At 38.5% G+C, this 18,008-nt stretch overlaps 1 protein-coding gene across 1 annotated transcript; it reads right to left on the bottom strand.

Annotated features, from left to right (window-relative positions):
• Positions 1-11,967: 11,967 nt before the first annotated feature.
• LOC127096432 (pollen-specific leucine-rich repeat extensin-like protein 3) lies at positions 11,968-12,957 on the bottom strand. The gene has a single exon (XM_051035000.1). The coding sequence runs from the start codon at positions 12,955-12,957 to the stop codon at positions 11,968-11,970; it is 990 nt and encodes a 329-aa protein (XP_050890957.1).
• Between the last annotated feature and the right edge of the window lie 5,051 nt (positions 12,958-18,008).

Below are 18,008 nucleotides of genomic sequence, written 5' to 3'. Positions count from 1 at the left end.
TGAAAGTATTTTTAAATGTTTTGAAAGAAAAAGATTATAAAATTATGTTATAGATAAATAGATGGGTAGATTAGATACAACATATAGATAGATATTTGGATTATAAGAACAAAGTGGTTGATGACTTTTTTTATTTCATTTTATGGCAAATCTAATAAATAAATGTTTTTTCTTCCATAAAATACTCCTTCCACAAAATACTTCAGTCAACACTTTTTTTCTACAAAACATGCATCACATTCAACAAATAAATAATAATGACAACATCATATGATAATCCACTTAACCAAATTAGTCCTAAGAGTTAGTTGAGGACATTTATACAGTAGCACTAATTGTGACTTAACATTATGTATACACCACTGGATATGGGTACACTGTATTTGAATAAAATCTATTTAGTTTTTTTGTAGAATAAAATTGCACACCATTAAACTAAGTTAGTGCTTAGTTGTAGAGAGAAACTGTGAAGAGGAAAATAAATAAGAGAGAGTATGAAAAGAAAATAAATAGATAAGTAATAGAGAAAATTTAAAGTATTATTATTAAATATAAAAAAAAGGAGTGAAATAGAAGAGAAAGACATGTATGTAATTTTTGAAAATATACAAATATCCTTAAACAAATAAAATATTATATATTTGATCTAAAATTAATTCAAAAATATTTTATTATATTAATTTAATATAATAAATGTTAATTAATTTTATAACATAAAAAAAATATTTTAAGTCATTCAAACAAATAATTTAAGTAATTTATAAAATTATTTCATTTAATTAATTAGTACAAATCAAGAAGTATTGTTTAAAAAAAATCCTAGAAAAACAAGTTACGTGCTGATTGCAATGTAAGAAAAAGAAATTAAATGTATTAGTATCAACCAAGTATAAATGTGAAAAATGTACTAGTATCAACCAAGTATAAATGTGAAGTTATTTATCAAAAATATGTAAAAATTGTGATGCCCAATTGGAGGACAAATTAGGAAGAAAAAAAAGCAGTATTTAGAGGCATTCTCTTCACTTTCTTTGCACCGATAATAGAAAATATAGACTTTTTTACTTACTCTCTCTTCTTTATTTTATATTACTTTGGTGTGACTCTCACCATTGCACTCAAGAGCTTCCACGACGGATTTCATCGGTACATCATCTATAGTGACGTCGTATGCTAAAATTGTTTCTTGATTTTCATGAAGTTCCTTGTCAAATTCCTTTGATTTTCCCCATTGCACCGCCACAATCTTTTCTGTTAACTGATTCAATTAACACTAATTTATGTAATTAAAGTAATGGTAACTTTGAAACTACTAAATCAATTGTTTATTAAAATGTCATAGCATTGGTATCCATTGTTGTGCTAAAATATCCACATCTCCATTCAGTATAAGCTATAGTGTCAGCATCCTATCTTTCGGTCACGCCTTTTTTAGCAGTAATATCAAGGTCGAATGTTGGAACGACTCCTACCAACATTGATGATGGTTTATGTATCTCGACATCATCAACAAGAAACATCTCCTTAATCTTCTCAATTACAGGATGATTATCCCGCCGAGAGGATTGCTCAAGAAAGTCACAAAAAGACATGCCCCAAATCGGAAATGGTGTTTATCGTAGAATTTGACAAACAACCGTTAGTCCTTCCACTACACGGTTACTTGCAGGATCGACTAGATTGGTCCTAGAACATACGTGCAAAATGTGTGTGATTGTAATATGCAATGTTTTCATAAACGTTTGAGAAACTTGTTTTGCAATGATTTTTGAAATAAATAAAAGTTTGAGATGTAAACTGCTTGATAAGTTTGGAAATACTTCAACTAACTATAGATGCAAGATAAATGAACAAGTTAAATGAAATACTTTGATAAATAAAATGGTGTTTGAACATACATTTACACTCGAAATCACTGTTTTCTCTCTTTGACACAGATACTTTGAGCAAGTGAATTTTTCAGTAGTTTCAACACACGAATTTCCCTAAGTTACAATCCCTATTTATAGCAAAACGAGATAACTGCTTTCCAACGGGTACTTCTTCCCTACTTGCCACGTTCTTGTTTGCATGTAAAACTGCCTCCAGAAGTTCTTGGATAAGACTGAACGACAGTTATCTATCCTCTTTCTCAACATTTTCTAGTCAAGTAGATCATTTCATTTTGCACGAATTTCCACTAAGTTCCCTGAACCATACAATGTACACAGGGGCTTCGACTAGCTTCTCAAACAAGCATTTGGGTGTAGACAAGCTTATTGGAAAAAACTATCGAACACCTTAAAAGAAGATATGTCGACCTCAATCTTCTCAGCACTCTTTTATTCGCTTTACATCCTCGCTTTCCCTCTTCCGTCGAAATGACCCCCTATGTAATCGGAATTCCTCTTCGACGAGTCAAACCAACATCCACATCATCACGTCGAAATCCCAGCTAACAGATTGCCCCCCGAAAATGTTGCTTTTCGATTTGTTAATAGAAAAGTACGTTTTTGTCTGACTTATTTCTACGTATAGGTACTAGGGTCTACTATTGTACTAATGTCATCATAATCATTTCTTTCCACCAAACTGTCTCATCGAGACGTGCACTTCTGAAACGTGATTATGGAATGTGATAATGGCTCTGGTTTCCCAGGAAGTCACGAGGATTTGGAAAGAGAAACTTTTCCCCTATTCCATATTCGTCATTTAAGGTCGAAGAAGAAGGAATTCCAGAACAGGACGACCCTTCCCAAGAAGAGAAATTCCTTTAGGACAATGAGCAAGAAGAAGAGAACCAAGCGAAACCTGATCAAGAGGGGAACATCTCAGAGGAGGATAACCCCGAGGAAAATGCCCAGAATGATCCCCAACGTGTTTCTTCCTTTTCTTTCTCCGATAGGGATGAAGAGGTTCACATGGATCAGGAGAATTCTAAGGCCTCTGATAAGGCACCAGATGAAGATCGACTTAGGACTGAGGACGCCAATCCTATTGTCGCGACCAAATCTGGTGAGAAGTCTGATGGGAGCTATGGCACGATCACATATTACAAAGCTCCACTAATAACAACAGTCGTTTCTCTCTCCCCTGAGGACCTCGAAAAGCTCAAGAAAACTAAGCCCTATAAGTACTTAAGGATGATGATAAGCTCTCGAGGAAGCTCTGGCGACAAGTTCTCTAGTGCCTCGACAGCATCTGGCGGAATGTCAACCATATCTCATGTCGAAAACACTTTGTGTGCCATAAAATCCCAAGTGTTCGAAACAGACTTGTTCGAAACTTTGGTCCAAGACTCGCTTGCTGCTTTTAGGATCAAAGATCTGCTAAAGCAAATCTACATTCTTCAAGCTTCTCCTTCTGTGGCTAGCTTTATCATCGAGACTGAACTATTGGTCGACCAAGTCACAACTGACCTTGCGCATAAACACAACATCACTAACAAGCCTAAGACTCAAAAGGCCACTCGATAATCAGAGTTCGAGTTGGCTCTTGCATCTGCTGCCAGGGCTGAAGAATTAGAGAAAGCAGTTGTAGAAGAAGATGAAGAATTCCACACTTGTGCTACCAATATTATCAAATGGGAGCAACAGATTGAGGAACTTCCAGCTAAGATACAAGGTGTTAAAACTAGGCAAGAAGAGATTCACCGTAATAATAGGAAGGCACACGATGAAGAGGTCAAAGTTGGAGTTCGACACATAGACAACATGAAGACTTTGGATGATGCAATTCTCAACTTGACCTCGAACATGTTCTTGGCAGAACAGTGACTTACAGTGGCCAGAGCATCTTATGATAGGCTCAAAATGTCTTTGCCTTTTTAATGCCCTTATAATTTGATAATTTTGTTTCGTTTTTTCTTGCACATGCCCCCAGGGTATTGCCTTTTCGACATTATTCTTATTGGGTTGTAAGCACATTAAGCCATCTTGGCATTTTAATTACCATTTTGACATTTCGATTTTAATGTATGTTATTCCACTACAATCTTTATTTCCTGCAATGTAGGCTTATACCCTTTCAAATATTTTCCATTTACTCACAGGATTCTAGGATCAGAAGTTATCTCTTCGATCTCGTATGCATTGTTTGAAAATACTTGAACAACTCGAAATGGACCTTCCCAATTAGGAGACTATTTACCTAGAACTTCGTTCTTTCAATCCATAGGTAGGATAACCTTCCATACCATGTCTCAAACCGAAAATGCTTTAGCTTTAACTTTCTTGTTATAAGCCTTAGCTACCCTTTCCTTCTGTCGAAATAATGTGTTTAACGCTTTCAATCTCTCTTCGTCTAAATCTACTAATTCGTCTAACATCAAACTCCAATAATCTTCACATGAAATTTCGTGTTGCCTTTGGATCCTTGCTGACTATAAATATATTTCTACAGGAAGAACTGCATTATGTCCGTAAGTCAGGCAAAAAGGTGTGGTATTTCTCGCTTCTTTAGAAGAGGTTCGACAAGCCCATAAAACTTGATCTAATGTCTTGTTCCGATTCTTTGGCTTTTTCCTAATATGTTTCTTGATCAAGCCAATAATTATCTTATTAGCTGCCTCGACTTGGCCATTGGCTCGAGCATAATAAAGCATTGACGTTAGCAATTTAATCCCTACTTTGGATGCAAACTTCTGCATTTTTCGACTAGTAAACACACACCCTTAGTCCATCGTAATGGTTTCAGGAATCCCAAATCTATATATAATGTGTTTTTGGATAAAATCTATGACTGCCTCTTGGTCTACTTTGACCAAAGGTATCACTTCTATTCACTTAGTAAAATAATCAATTCCAACTAAGATGTACCTCTGTTATTTCGATGAAGCTGGATGAATCTCTCTCCACCAAATCTAAAGCCCCTCCTCTAAGCCGACAAGGCTTTACTATAGCATGTAACTCACTTGCAGGGACATGCTGGATACCTTCATGCACTTGACATTACTGACATCCTTTAGCAAATTTTGTACAGTCTTTCAGCATCATAGGCCAATAGACTCCTTTTCGAATCAACAACCACTTCATTTTATGTCCATCCTGGTGAGCACGACATGATCCACTATGGACATTCAACACGCCCAAATATGCCTCACTTTCACTAAGGCATTTAAGTAAAATACTATCGGGCGCCTTTTTAAATAATTCGTTCCCTATCAAGACATAACTCAAAGAATGATATTTAACTTTACGGTCAGTCGACCCCATTGAGTTTTCCAAATAGTCAACTATTGGATTTCACCAATCCGTATTATCCATGTTATATATGGTAAAAACATCAAAGTTTTCAGAGTCTGCAAAGCCCAATCTCATTGTCGACAAATTAAAAAGGGACAGTTTTGTCGCTAGGACTCTGCCTCAGATCTCTATCAAGTCTTCTAACTTTCCTTTAGGCACCTTATATCCTGAGGCAATTTGAGCCAAATCATTTGCCTCTTAATTTTCAGCTGGAGGCACATGACTTATGTCTACGAAATCGAACTACTTTAATAGTTGATGCACAATAACAAAGTACATTATCAAATTTTCCTTGATGCATATGTACTCTTTGGTTACTTGTTTAACAACTAACTTAGAGTCACCTTTAACTTCAACTCTTATTGCCCCCAAGTCCAAAAAAATCTCAAGGCTAGCTATTAGAGCCTTGTATTCAGCCTCATTATTGGAGTAGAATCTGTCGATCTTATATTTAAACTTGGTAGGAATCTTCTCAGGCGAAATTATCAAGATTCCAACAACAATTCCATTTTGGTGACTAGAACCATCGAAGTTTAACTTCCAAGGTTCCATTTCCGAATGGTATTGAGGCGCATTGGCTATTGTATGATCAATGATAAAATTAGCAACTACTTGCCATTTCATTTCCTTTATAGGCATATATGTTACGGATATTCAGTCAAAGCTAGTGCCCATTTACCAATTCGACTATGTCGGATTGGTTTGGAAAACATGTGCTTAACAACATCAAAAAATGGAAAGAGACATAAACGTCAACATGCTTTATATAATTGTTTAGTTTCGTACAAGAGAAGTACAAGCAAAGGCACAACTTTCTTATCATACTATATCTAGTTTCTGCATCATTTAGGATCCGACTAAGGTAATAAATGGATCTTTCGACTCCATTATCATCCTCTTGTGCTAACATACTCCCTATAGTTACATTCGATGCTGATATATATAATCTCATGCATCTATTTCTATAAGGTGATGACAAAATTGGAGGTTGTGCCAGGTATCCCTTGATTTTATCGAATGCCTCTTGATGCTTCGGTTGTCAGTCGAATTTCTCTTTCTTCAAATGAAGCAATGGTGAAAAATCCTGGGTTTTTCCATTAAGGTTTGATATAAATCTTCACAAGAAGTTTATTTTCCTAGCAAGAACTGCAACTCTTTCACGGTCGAAGGTGGATTCGCCTCTCTGATGGACTTGGTATTATTTTGATTAATCTCGATTCCGTTTTTGTGAACCACAAAACCAAGGAAGTCACCTGCCTGCACACAGAAAGAACATTTCAGAGGATTCATTTTTAAACCATGCTTCCTCATTCTTTCGAATGACTGTCGGAGGTGATCTAAATGATCCCCTTTTGAGGCAGGCTTGATAACTATATCATCAATGTAAACCTGCATAAATGTCTCTATGAAATCATGAAAGATCAAGTTCATTACCCTCAGGTACGTCGCACCAGTGTTTTTCAAGCCGAAGGGAATTACGACCCACTCGTAGGTGCCTAAGGCTCTGGGACATCAAAACACCGTCTTCGGCACATCCTCATCTGCAATAAAAATTTGGTTATAATCAGAATAACCATCTAACAACTTAATTAGTTAAAACCTGTTGCCGAATCAACTAGCATTTCTGCCACGGGCATTGGATATTCGTCCTTTGGGGTGGCAACATTTAAATCTCTAAAGTCTATGCACACCCTCAAGGTTCCATTCTTTTTAATGACTGGTACAATATTGGCCAACCATTCGACATACCTTGCAGTTCATATGAACTTGCTTCTCAGGATTCTTTCGATCTCCGCCTTGATTTTTGACATGATTTTTGGCGTAAACCTTTTGGGTGTCTGTTTGATTAGTTTGTTCCCAGATTTTATCGGCAGCTTCAACTCTACCAAGTCTATACTTAACGCGGGCATTTCATGGTAATCCTAAGCAAATCAATCTTTGTAATCCTTTAGTAATTGAATCACTTTGACCTTAAGGTCAGGATCAATATTAGCCCTTATATAAGTCTGCCTTTTTATTTCCCCATCTCCTAAGTCAACTTCTTCTAAAGGATCTTGTGTTAGCACCTTTGTAGTTGATGACATCGGATCCTTCTCAAAACCCAAAGGCTCATCATCATAAATACAATCGAGCCTATAGATTTCCAAACCCAGGTGTTGAGACTTATCGGGAGGTTCTGGTTCAAACTCGACACCTGGTCCAACATCATGGATCTCCATGTTTGTGGCTTCAACAACCATATTATGAATTTCAGCTTCTAATGCCGCTCTCAGTCTATTTTCGGCAACATAAGCAGAAATCATTTGTAGTGCTTCTAACTCAGACATGATCCATGTCTGGGTCATCCCAACCTGTAGGTCGGATTCCTGACATACCTTCTATTTCTGCCTCTTCATCCTCTTCTTCACTATCCCACATAAAACCATACAGTGGGTGCTAGTTGAGGGAGTAAAAGGCTTTATCTAAGGGCCTATAATAAAAGCCCGCTGGTGTACATGGTGCAATTTGCGCCAGGTTCCTGTCGAAACTGTGTTTATCGACATGATTGACCTCAACTAAGAAATAACTTTGATCAACTTCAATATTTTCAACAATTCCATCTTCTCGCTAGATTGATACCCTCTGATGGAGTGTAATGGCACTTCTCTAATACCATGTATCCACTCTCTTCCTAAAAGTAGATTATAATTTGCCCCCGAGGCAATGGCCATAAAAAGTGTTGGCCTTGTTATCGTCCCCACCGTCAGGTTAACTTGTATTGCCCTCGTAGTGGTTCCGATTTTACCCTCATAGTTCGAGAGAACCATGTTGTGTGGCCTTAAATCGGTGTCAGCTTTATCGATCTTATGCATTATTGAGTGAGGTATTAAATTGACTGCCACGCCTCCATCCACTAGCACCTTATTAATGCCAGTGTTTTCTATCTTTGCCCTTATAAATAAAGGCTTAAGGTGGCTTTTCATGCCACAATCGAGCCTTTCTAAGAAAACATTCTACTCTTCAACCTCCGCTTCGCAGTTGTACTCAACTGGGAGCACCGAAACCACGTTGCAAACTATGTTCAGAGATGGCTTTGAATCAGAATCAAAGTCATCAATTTACATATCATTTTAGATAAGTGGCGTTTCTTTCTCCACTTTCCATGTTTCCTCCTCCATATTTGGAGAGGGTGACTTCTTTTTCATTAGTTTCGCTTCCTTGCCAATAGTCGTATTTGGTTGGGGTCTAATGCTGCTAGATTCAGCAGTCTCCCTTTCAACTTTTTTCTTCCTTTAGAACCTTCTCCGTTGTGTCCTAGTCATGGAATTATTCCCCAAATAAGTTTTAGGGACATGGGTTCTATTTTGGGAAGTTTGTACTTCCTTCCGATAGGAGATTGAAGAACCTTTCTCCATCTCCCATGTTTTCCATTTTTGATGGCTCAAGCCATCTTTCTCCATGGGTCTCGACCATTTTTCCTGAGGGACATTTGGATTTGGTCGATAAGTTTTTGTCTTGCTTCTTTTCATAGGCCTCTCTTGTTGTCGACGAGGGTCAGAGACAACCTATGGTTTAGCGGTATCCCTCTGGTTTCCTTTCCTCTTTGTAAGTTGCACAACTTCCACCTGTTGCGTTGCCCTTATGTCGAAAATAGCACTGCATCTGGGGCACATCATTGCCTCATACTTCTTGGATTTGCACTTGCCTAGAAATTCGACCAAAATTTCATCATCCTTTCGATAGGCCACCTTCATGTGCCCAGACTCTGGGGTAGCCTTGTTGCCACCTTTTACGTCGACATCTTTGTCGACTTTCGCCATGTTGACTCTGCACTCAAGATCATCATTAATCTCGATTTCTTGTAACGTTACCCTAAGTCCTTCAATAGCCTTAGTTACATCTAAGTTACCATCGAGGCTCTCAGTAGCCTTCAATTTGTCAAACTTAGCAGTTAAATCCCTGACTATAACACATTTGGGACATTCGACAATTTCTAGCATGTTAATCTGCAACGACTCTGAGTAATTAGCATCCACCTGTAAGGGGTCAACGTCAATTTGCATTTGTGCCTTTCCCTTGTCAGCAAACTTGAGTCGGCCATGTTTGATGTACTACTTGAGATCCCTGAAAATGAAACATTTTGAGGTTTGTTGACCCAAGAAATTATGATATTTACAAAATCCCATTTTCTTTCGTTGTTCTAGAGGTGGTGTTTTAGAGCCTGGTGGTACTTTGATTTGGCCATCAGCAAAAGTAAATAAAAAATCTCATCTCATTTCGTTACGTCGAAAGTGTAAGTTCTCTTAGGGAACTTATCATTTTTCTCTACTTTGAAGGGATTCTTTCCATTCTATGGCTTAAGTAATTTGCATACATATGGTGGCCCTCGTTTTAATTCGGCCAAATTAACATCATTTTCTTCGACGCACTCGACGTATGACACCTGGTCATTCTCGCCTATGTCTACAAACTCTACTCTTTCTTTCTTACTTCTATTCGCCCTCACTTTTCTGCTTTTAGGCGCTCTACTTGTCGAACTTTATCGGCAAACTGGGCCATATCTCTCAAATATTGTGTAACTAATTTCTTTGTGATAAAATAATCTAAACCCCCATCTAACATTTCGACAAGCTCATGCTCAGTCACTTGTGTGAAACACCTTGCCTTAAGCAATCAGAACCTATTGAGGTAATCATCTATCGATTCCGCGAACTTTTACTTCACACTTTCTAGTTCTTTCAAACTAATCTTAGAATTCCCCATATAAACTGCTCATGAAACTGAAGGTGAGAAAAACAAGAAAGGGGGGTTTGAATTGTTTTTGGAAATAAAAGCTTTTTCAAAGAATAAGAACACACAAAATTTTATACTGGTTCGCTTGAGAATCAAAGCTACTCCAATCCACCCGGCCAAGGTGATTTCGCCTTCAAAAAAGACTTAATCCACTAATCTTGAAAGATTACACAACCAGTCGTCTAAGAGAATAATCTCTTAGCCCTCTCAAGTATACAGACTGCGCAGAGTCACTTGAGGAGAAATAATTCAAGCAAAACAGAGTTGTAATGTAAAGTGCTTCTAACAGAAAGCAAGTATTACAGAAAAGTATTAGAGCAAGAGTTTTTCACGCAAGAGCAGCAGCTCATGAAAATTGAGAGAGAATGTGAATGATGTTTTTGTGCGTCTCAGGTGTGTCTCTCTAAAGAAGTAATTTGTCCTTTATATAGTAGTTGAGAAGGACCGTTGGAGTGATGACAGAATCTTGGTCTTTGATGAGTATTCAATGTCATTACTTCTGTTGTTTCTTTCTATAACCATTGTGTCCGCCTCTTAAATATTTCTTAAAATACTTCCTTTCCATAGTGAGATTTATTTCTGTTGCGCTTTCTAGACTTGTGAATCTTCATCAGAGTCTTGATGTACCAGAGTCATTCTTCAGAGGATGATTACGTCTTACTTCATTAGAGCTTCTCAGTGTACTAGTCTTCTTAAGTATCAGAGTCTAAGGCCAGTAGTTTGTTGGAGCTTCTGACTTTTTGTTGTCTTTCTTTGATCAGAATCAGAGCGTTCTGGACATACTCCTTTCTTAGCGGCATCTGATCATCTAATACTTTGTATCTGACATACGTTTGCATCTGATATATGGTCAGAATCCTCCGTAAGTGTTCAGAGTTCTGCATGAATGTTCAAAGTCCTGCACACTTAGAAAAAATCTCGTTAGGGTGCCATTTTTAGTTTCATCATTTGTTATCATCAAAATCTTAGACATTTATTGTAGAACCAGTTTTGTTCTTACAATCTCCCCCTTTTTGATGATGACAAAACATTTTAAGTTAAAGATGAAACATTTTCAGAAAAGGGTCTTAGATCAGATTTGTAGTGAGCTCCCCCTGAGTTAGATCTGGGAGTTCAGAAGTTCTTACCGGACCTTCCATGGTTTGGTGTTTTTAGCTACTTTCCTGCATATCTTAAGTCAAATTTAGAGACAATGTTTGCAGAGTTTGAAAGGAATTAGATATGTTTTCATCAGAGCTGTTTTTAGTTCACCCCCTTTTTGTCAGAATAAAAAAGACTTAGCAAAAGAAAACTTAGCAAAAAAGATTGATATAGACAGATAGCATTTACATAATCCAAAAACGTAAAAAGCAGATATGGAAACAAGAAGCAACAAGCAAAGCAAATAAAGCAACAAGCAAATCAGAAAGTAACAAAAAAAAACCTAGGTGCCTAAGGGTTTGGAGGTGGAGGCATCCTCTGGAGCAGTTGGGACAGCATGTTCTGAATGTTGACATTGACAGAATCATGTTGGTCCAGTCTGGCTCGAACTACCTGTTGTTCTTTCTGCAGCTCTTCCAGGGTCTTCAGGACCAGAGGGATGAATCCATAGTTGGAAGTCTCCCCCTGAGTCAGTGCATCATTTCTGGCTTTGGCAGCAGACTCTTTAGCAAGGCGAGCTTCTTCTTCAGCGGCAGCTTTGGCTTTTGCCTCAGCTTCAGCAGCAGCAGAATCAGCAAGAGCTTTGGCTTCAGCTTCTTTGATTCTCTGAAGTTCTTCTTGTCTTGCTTTCTCTTCAGCTTCCTGTCTTGCCGCTCCTCAGCTTCTCTAGCTAGACGCTCTTGGAGTCTGATCTCAGCGTCTCTGATGAAGTCATTGCGGACTTGTTCAGAGAGGCCTTTCAGCTTGAAGGCTTCAGAGGTCATCCAACTTATCACTCTGTTCCAGTGAGTCCTTACAGCGGAGGGATCATCACTGATGCCAGAGTTGATGGTCAGAGACTTGACCTTGTCAACCGAAGACTCTGCAAAAACTGTAATTGTTTCCTCAAGGGCCAGAAGGGTGGTTTCTGGTTCAGAGTTTGGGGAGGGAGAGGTGGGGGGCTTAGGTTAAGTGTGGGAGTTGTTGGGTCAGCGGAGGTAGCAGGTTGGGGTATTTCAGAGTGTAGTGGTTGGGATGGTTGTGATTCAGAGTGGATTGGGTCTGATGGTGGGGGGTCAGAGGTGGTTGTGTTTGGGTTTTCTGGGGGTGGAGAAGTAACTTCAGGTTCAGGGTTAGAGTGAGTTGGTTGTTGAGAGGCCAGAGCATGGTTTTGGATCTGAGCCAGAGTTGGGGAGTGAGGATCAGAGGGTTTAGTGTCAAATGAGAGGTTATAGTAAGGTGGGGATTGTGGAGATGGTGATGAAGAGGGTGAAGTGGTTTCGTTTAGCATTTCTGCTTCTGAAATAGGTAGAGTTGTGGTGGCAAGACTGAATTTTTGGGATGGTTGGTTAGATGGTCTAGAGGTTGAGGGAGGAGTATCAGATGTTGTATAAATGGGCGAAGGTTGAGGGAGTAAGGAAGCAACATGTTTAATTTTTACAGAGGGAGGGAGAGATACAGACTTACCAGGTGATCCAACTAGAGGGACTCGAGGTCTTGATCCAGATGGTTCTCCCAACTTCGCTCTCTTTGCCTGCTTGGTCTTATCAGATGGTTCTCGTGTCCGCTTCTGGAAGTCTTGAGGAAATTCGGGCAGCCAGTCTAAGGAGAAATCTGAGATATCTACTCCTTGTTTGTGCAGATCCTCTAGATAGTATGCGACTACCTCTGGAGGGTCGATCTTGGAGAAAAGATAGAGTCCATTTGTAATCTCCCTCTGATCTTTGAGTGCTTCCCAGGAGGTGTCCAAAGTTGGTTTGACCCTCACTTGATTAATAATTCCCATGCTCTTCAGATTGCAAGCGTTTAGAGGTCTTCCAGTATCTATCATCACATCTTCCATGAGTCTGAGTTGTATCAGATGGTCCACGAGGCCACTTTCAATCAGCACATCAGATATAAGTCTCCCCAGAGGAATGTAGTTTCTTGTCTTCATGTTGTTTCTGGTATCTTTCACGGAGTCTCTGAGATATTTGAACAGAAGTGCAAGAAGGCAGAGCTTCAAACCCTTGTGAATGCAGTAAAGAATGCATTGCTGGTCTGTGTTGATGTAATATGAGGAGTTAGAGGTTGGGCAGTGATGGATGGTGCCTAAGATGATCTTCAGCCATACCCGGAGATTCTAATGCAGTTCCTTGTTCTTGGAATGCTTGCCTTTAGCATTCTGTTGAAAGATTGTAGGGTTTATCTCATGGGACAACTACTTTGCCCTATGATTTATGTTGTATATGCGTCTTCCTCCAGTCTTCTCCATGTTCAGAAGAGCAGCAATTGATTTCTCTGTGATAACTATCTTGACTCCCAGAACGTAGGAGACAATGTAGTGATCATCAGAGTCAGCGAACCTCCAGAACTCCTTTACCAGATTTGTGTAGACTGGGCCATAGAGGCGTTGAAAGTAGTTTTCCCACCCTTGCTTCTTCAGTTCATTAGTGAGGTCGACACCATTTCTTTTCATGTTGTCAAAATCCACCAAGGTTTCACACAACACTTCCAGCTTCTCAAACGGTGTTGCAAGATGAATATGAGGCTCACGATCAAGAATGTGGGGTTCTTTGTAGATGGGAGTGGAAACGACGCCGGTGACTGCAGGGTTTTGATGACTTGAACTTGGAGCTTGCTCAGTTGAGTTCATTTGTTGAGAGAAGTTGTACACAGACTATTGTTGAGAATCCATGAAGAGCGTTGATGAACTTGAGATGAAGGTTGAAGAACTTGAGATGAAGGTTGAAGAACTTGAGTAAAAACTGCAGAAATGCCTTTGAGAGAGAGGAAAATTGAGAGAGAGAGAGAGAGAGAGAGAGAGAGAGAGAGTTACGTATGTTCGTGAGTGAAAAGTGTGCTATTGTGAAAAGTGAAATGTATAAATACCCAAATTAGGGCGCATGCAAAACGAAACAGAAATGGGAGTTTAGTACAAAAAACCAAGTACGCACGTTAGAGGGGAGAATGATTACAGCTCATAAATGATGTCTAATCCCAAAATCAGCACACTGCTCGAGGAGATCTCAAGAGACTGTTTCTTGATTACTGCTAGACAGCTGTCTAGAAGTTCCAAGATCAGACGCATGATGCTCCACGTGTTACTTTATCTGATCTTCAGGAATACTAAAGGGTTGGTTCCTGAAGATTTCTAACTCAGATGACTTCTAACTGGTAGTAGTATCAGAGTCAGATACAGAATTCAACTGTTTACTTCAGAGTCTTATTTTGCTAACTCAGAGGCACATTTTATTCAGGACAATTTTGAATGTTTAGATTCTTTAAGATAAAAGAGAATATATCTTCAGCAAGGGGTTTGGTAAAGATGTCAGCCCATTGATGGTCTGTATCAATAAATTTTAACGTTACTACCCCTTTTTGAACATAGTCTCTAATGAAATGATGTTTTATTTCTATGTGCTTAGCTTTGGAGTGCAAAATAGGATTCTTACTTAAACAGATGGCAGTAGTATTGTCACAGAAGATAGGAATGTTACTCTCAAAGATTTGAAGATCTTCTAGTTGATTCTTCATCCAGAGCATCTGAGTAGTGCATAATGATGCTGAAATATATTCTGCTTCTGCAGTGGACAAGGCTATGGTTGATTGTCTTTTGCTGGCCCAGGATATCAGATTCTTTCCCAAGAGCTGACAATTCCCATATGTACTTTTACGTTCCATTCCGTCCCCTGCGTAATCTGCATCACAATAACCAGAAAGTCTATACTCTGATGTTTTCTCATACATCAGGCCCATGTTAGGAGTTCCTTTCAGATATCTGAGTATTCTTTTAACAGCTGTTAAATGAGATTCTCTAGGATCTGATTGGAATCTGGCACAGAGACATACACTAAACAGAATATCAGGACGTGTAGCAGTCAGATAGAGAAGAGAGCCTATCATACCACGATAGAGCTTCTGACAAACCTTCTGACTAATTTCTTCTTTTTCCAGAATGTAAGTTGGATGCATAGGTGTCTTAGCAGGTTTGCATTCCGCCATTTCGAATTTGTTCATAATGTCTTTTATGTATTTACTTTGATGAACATAGGTGACTTCTGAAGCTTGATTGATTTGAATTCCTAGAAAGAACTTTAGTTCTTGCATTAATCTCATTTCAAATTCTGCCTGCATTAGCTCAGAGAATTCTTGACATACAGAAGGGTTAGCTGAACCAAAAATAATGTCATCAACATATATCTGACATATCATGAGGTCATTATTAATGTTTTTACAGAAGAGTGTAGAGTCAACTTTCCCTCTAATAAAATTATGTTCCAGAAGAAAATTGCATAGCCTTTCATACCAAGCTCTAGGAGATTGTTTTAATCCCTATAAGGATTTCTTAAGTTTAAAGACATGTTCTGGAAAATTTGAATTTTCAAAACCTGGAGGTTGATTGACATACACCTCTTCTGATATATAACCATTAAGAAATGCGCTCTTGACATCCATTTGATATAGTTTGATAGAATGATTTACAGCGAATGAAACAAGTAAGTGAATAGATTCTAACCTGGGGACTAGGGCAAAGGTTTCGTTGTAGTCAATGCCTTTTTGTTGACTGTACCCTTGTGCCACCAGTCGAGCTTTATTTCTGACAACTTCGCCTTTTTCATTTAGCTTGTTTCTGAACACCCATCTGGTTCCAATAATGTGAGTGCCCTTGGGCTTGGGAACAAGATCCCAAACGTCATTCTTTGAGAATTGATGTAGCTCTTTTTGCATGGCTAGAACCCAGTCATCATCTTGAAGTTCCTCATCATAGCAAGTAGGCTCAATCAGAGATACTAGTCCTAGAGGAATTTCTTCAGGTACCTTGAATGTTGACCTAGTTCGGATAGGTTCATCCTTGTTTCCCATAATCAAATCTTCGGATATGTTGGGGCGACTTTTTGATTTCTTTTGGATCGTTGGGGCTTTAGTTCCTTCTGAACTTTGTATATTAGATATTGCTGGTGCTTTGATCTTTTCGTCAGAACCTGCAAGAGTAATCTCCAGATCTGCAAGTTTCTCAACTAGCTTTGACTTTTCAGGGTCAAGCTTATCATCAAATCTGACATGAATTGATTCTTCCACAATTTTGGTTTCTGTGTCGTATACTCTGTAGCCTTTAGAGCGTTCTGAGTATCCTAACATAATACCTTTTTGTGCTTTTGAATCAAACTTGTTCAGATGTTCTTTAGTATTCAGAATAAAGCAAGAGCATCCAAAAGGATGAAAATAAGAAATGTTGGGTTTTCTTCCTTTACACAGTTCATAGGGAGTCTTTTCCAGAATAGGTCTTATGGAGATTCTATTCTGAATATAACACGTTGTATTTACTACTTCAGCTCAAAAGTGCTTAGCCACATTTGTTTCATTGATCATGGTTCTGGCCATCTCTTGGATTGTCCTATTCTTCCTTTCTACAACTCCATTTTGTTGTGGAGTTCTAGGACAGGAGAAATCATGGGATATTCCATTAGAATCAAATAATTCTTCAAAAAATTTATTTTCAAATTCTCCACCATGATCACTTCTAACTCTGATGATTTTAGAGTCAAATTCGTTTTGCACTTTGGAACAGAAGCTAGTGAATACAGAGTGAGACTCACTCTTGTGCTTTAAGAATTTTACCCATGTCCAGCGACTAAAATCATCAACAATAACTAGTCCATATTTCTTCCCATTGATTGATGCTGTTTTAACAGGACCAAACAAATCAATGTGAAGAAGTTCCAGAGGCTTAGAGGTAGAAACAATATTTTTCTTTTTAAAAGATGATTTTGAAAATTTTCCTTTCTGACATGCTTCACATAGAGCATCTGAAGAAAACTTCAGCTTAGGTAGACCTCTGACTAACTCGAGTTTATTTAGCTGAGATAGCTTTCTCATGCTAATGTGGCCCAAGCGTCTATGCCATACCCATTGCTCTTCATGAACATACATTAAACATTTTACATTTTGTTCTTTTAAGTCTGAAAGATTTATTTTGTAAATATTATTTTTCCTCTTTCCAGTGAATAGGACTGTTCCATTGTTCTGATTAATTGCTTTACATGTTTTTTGATTGAAGATTATGTCATACCCGTTATCACTCAATTGACTTATTGATAACAGATTATGCATTAATCCTTCTACATAGAGAACATCAGATATAGAGGGAAGAGTACCATTACCAATAGTTCCGGAGCCTCTGATCCTTCCTTTCTGATTTCCTCCGAAACCTACGAAGCCATCATCTTTAAGTTCCAGGTTTTGGAACATATACTTTCTTCCCGTCATGTGTCGCGAGCATCCAGAGTCCAGGTACCATGACTGGTGTCTTAACTCTGCTGCATAAGATATCTGCAACATAAACAATCTTATCCTTTGGTACCCAGAATCTTTTGGGTCCTTTGTGATTAGTTTTCCCAGAGTTTCTTAACACTTTGGGTTTTATGGCATTATTAAAGCGTTGTGCTTGTGTATGAAGGAGAATGGTGATCCAAAACGCAGCGGAATTTAAAATTTCTCCTTTAATGATCCTTACGAATGGGCATGATCAGTGATAGAATCGTTACCTCTTGTGGCGATCACGAACGTTGAACGATGACAACGCCTCTACTCAGTCCACACGAACGGATTCCTTCAATCTCAGTGCTAGCTGCTACGAATGAAGGCTTTGAGTGAGAGAGAGAGAGAGAGAGAGAAAAACTAAATTGCAAGTGTGTCAATGCTTCTACACAAGGGTTCTATTTATAGAACCACTTGTGTGGGTTGCAAGCTAAAAAGCCCACTCAAGTGTATATGGCCCATATCTTATAATATGCCAAAATCACTTAAGCGCGTGGTACCTTACCATATTTCGTATTCTACTTAAGTACACCGTACCTTACGATGTTCTATAATTCACTTAAGGGCACCTTACATTACAGTATTCCTTAGTTA

The sequence above is a fragment of the Lathyrus oleraceus genome, chromosome 6 (genome assembly GCF_024323335.1).
Source record: "Lathyrus oleraceus cultivar Zhongwan6 chromosome 6, CAAS_Psat_ZW6_1.0, whole genome shotgun sequence".
In the NCBI taxonomy this organism is placed as follows: domain Eukaryota; kingdom Viridiplantae; phylum Streptophyta; class Magnoliopsida; order Fabales; family Fabaceae; genus Lathyrus; species Lathyrus oleraceus.
Note: the sequence above shows the minus strand (reverse complement) of the source record. Positions and strands in the feature narration are given on the sequence as shown.

Bases quoted from the DNA above. Each gene is read 5' to 3' on its own strand.
- LOC127096432 (XM_051035000.1), bottom strand. From the start codon at position 12,957: ATGGAAGATGTGATGATAGATACTGGAAGACCTCTAAACGCTTGCAAT.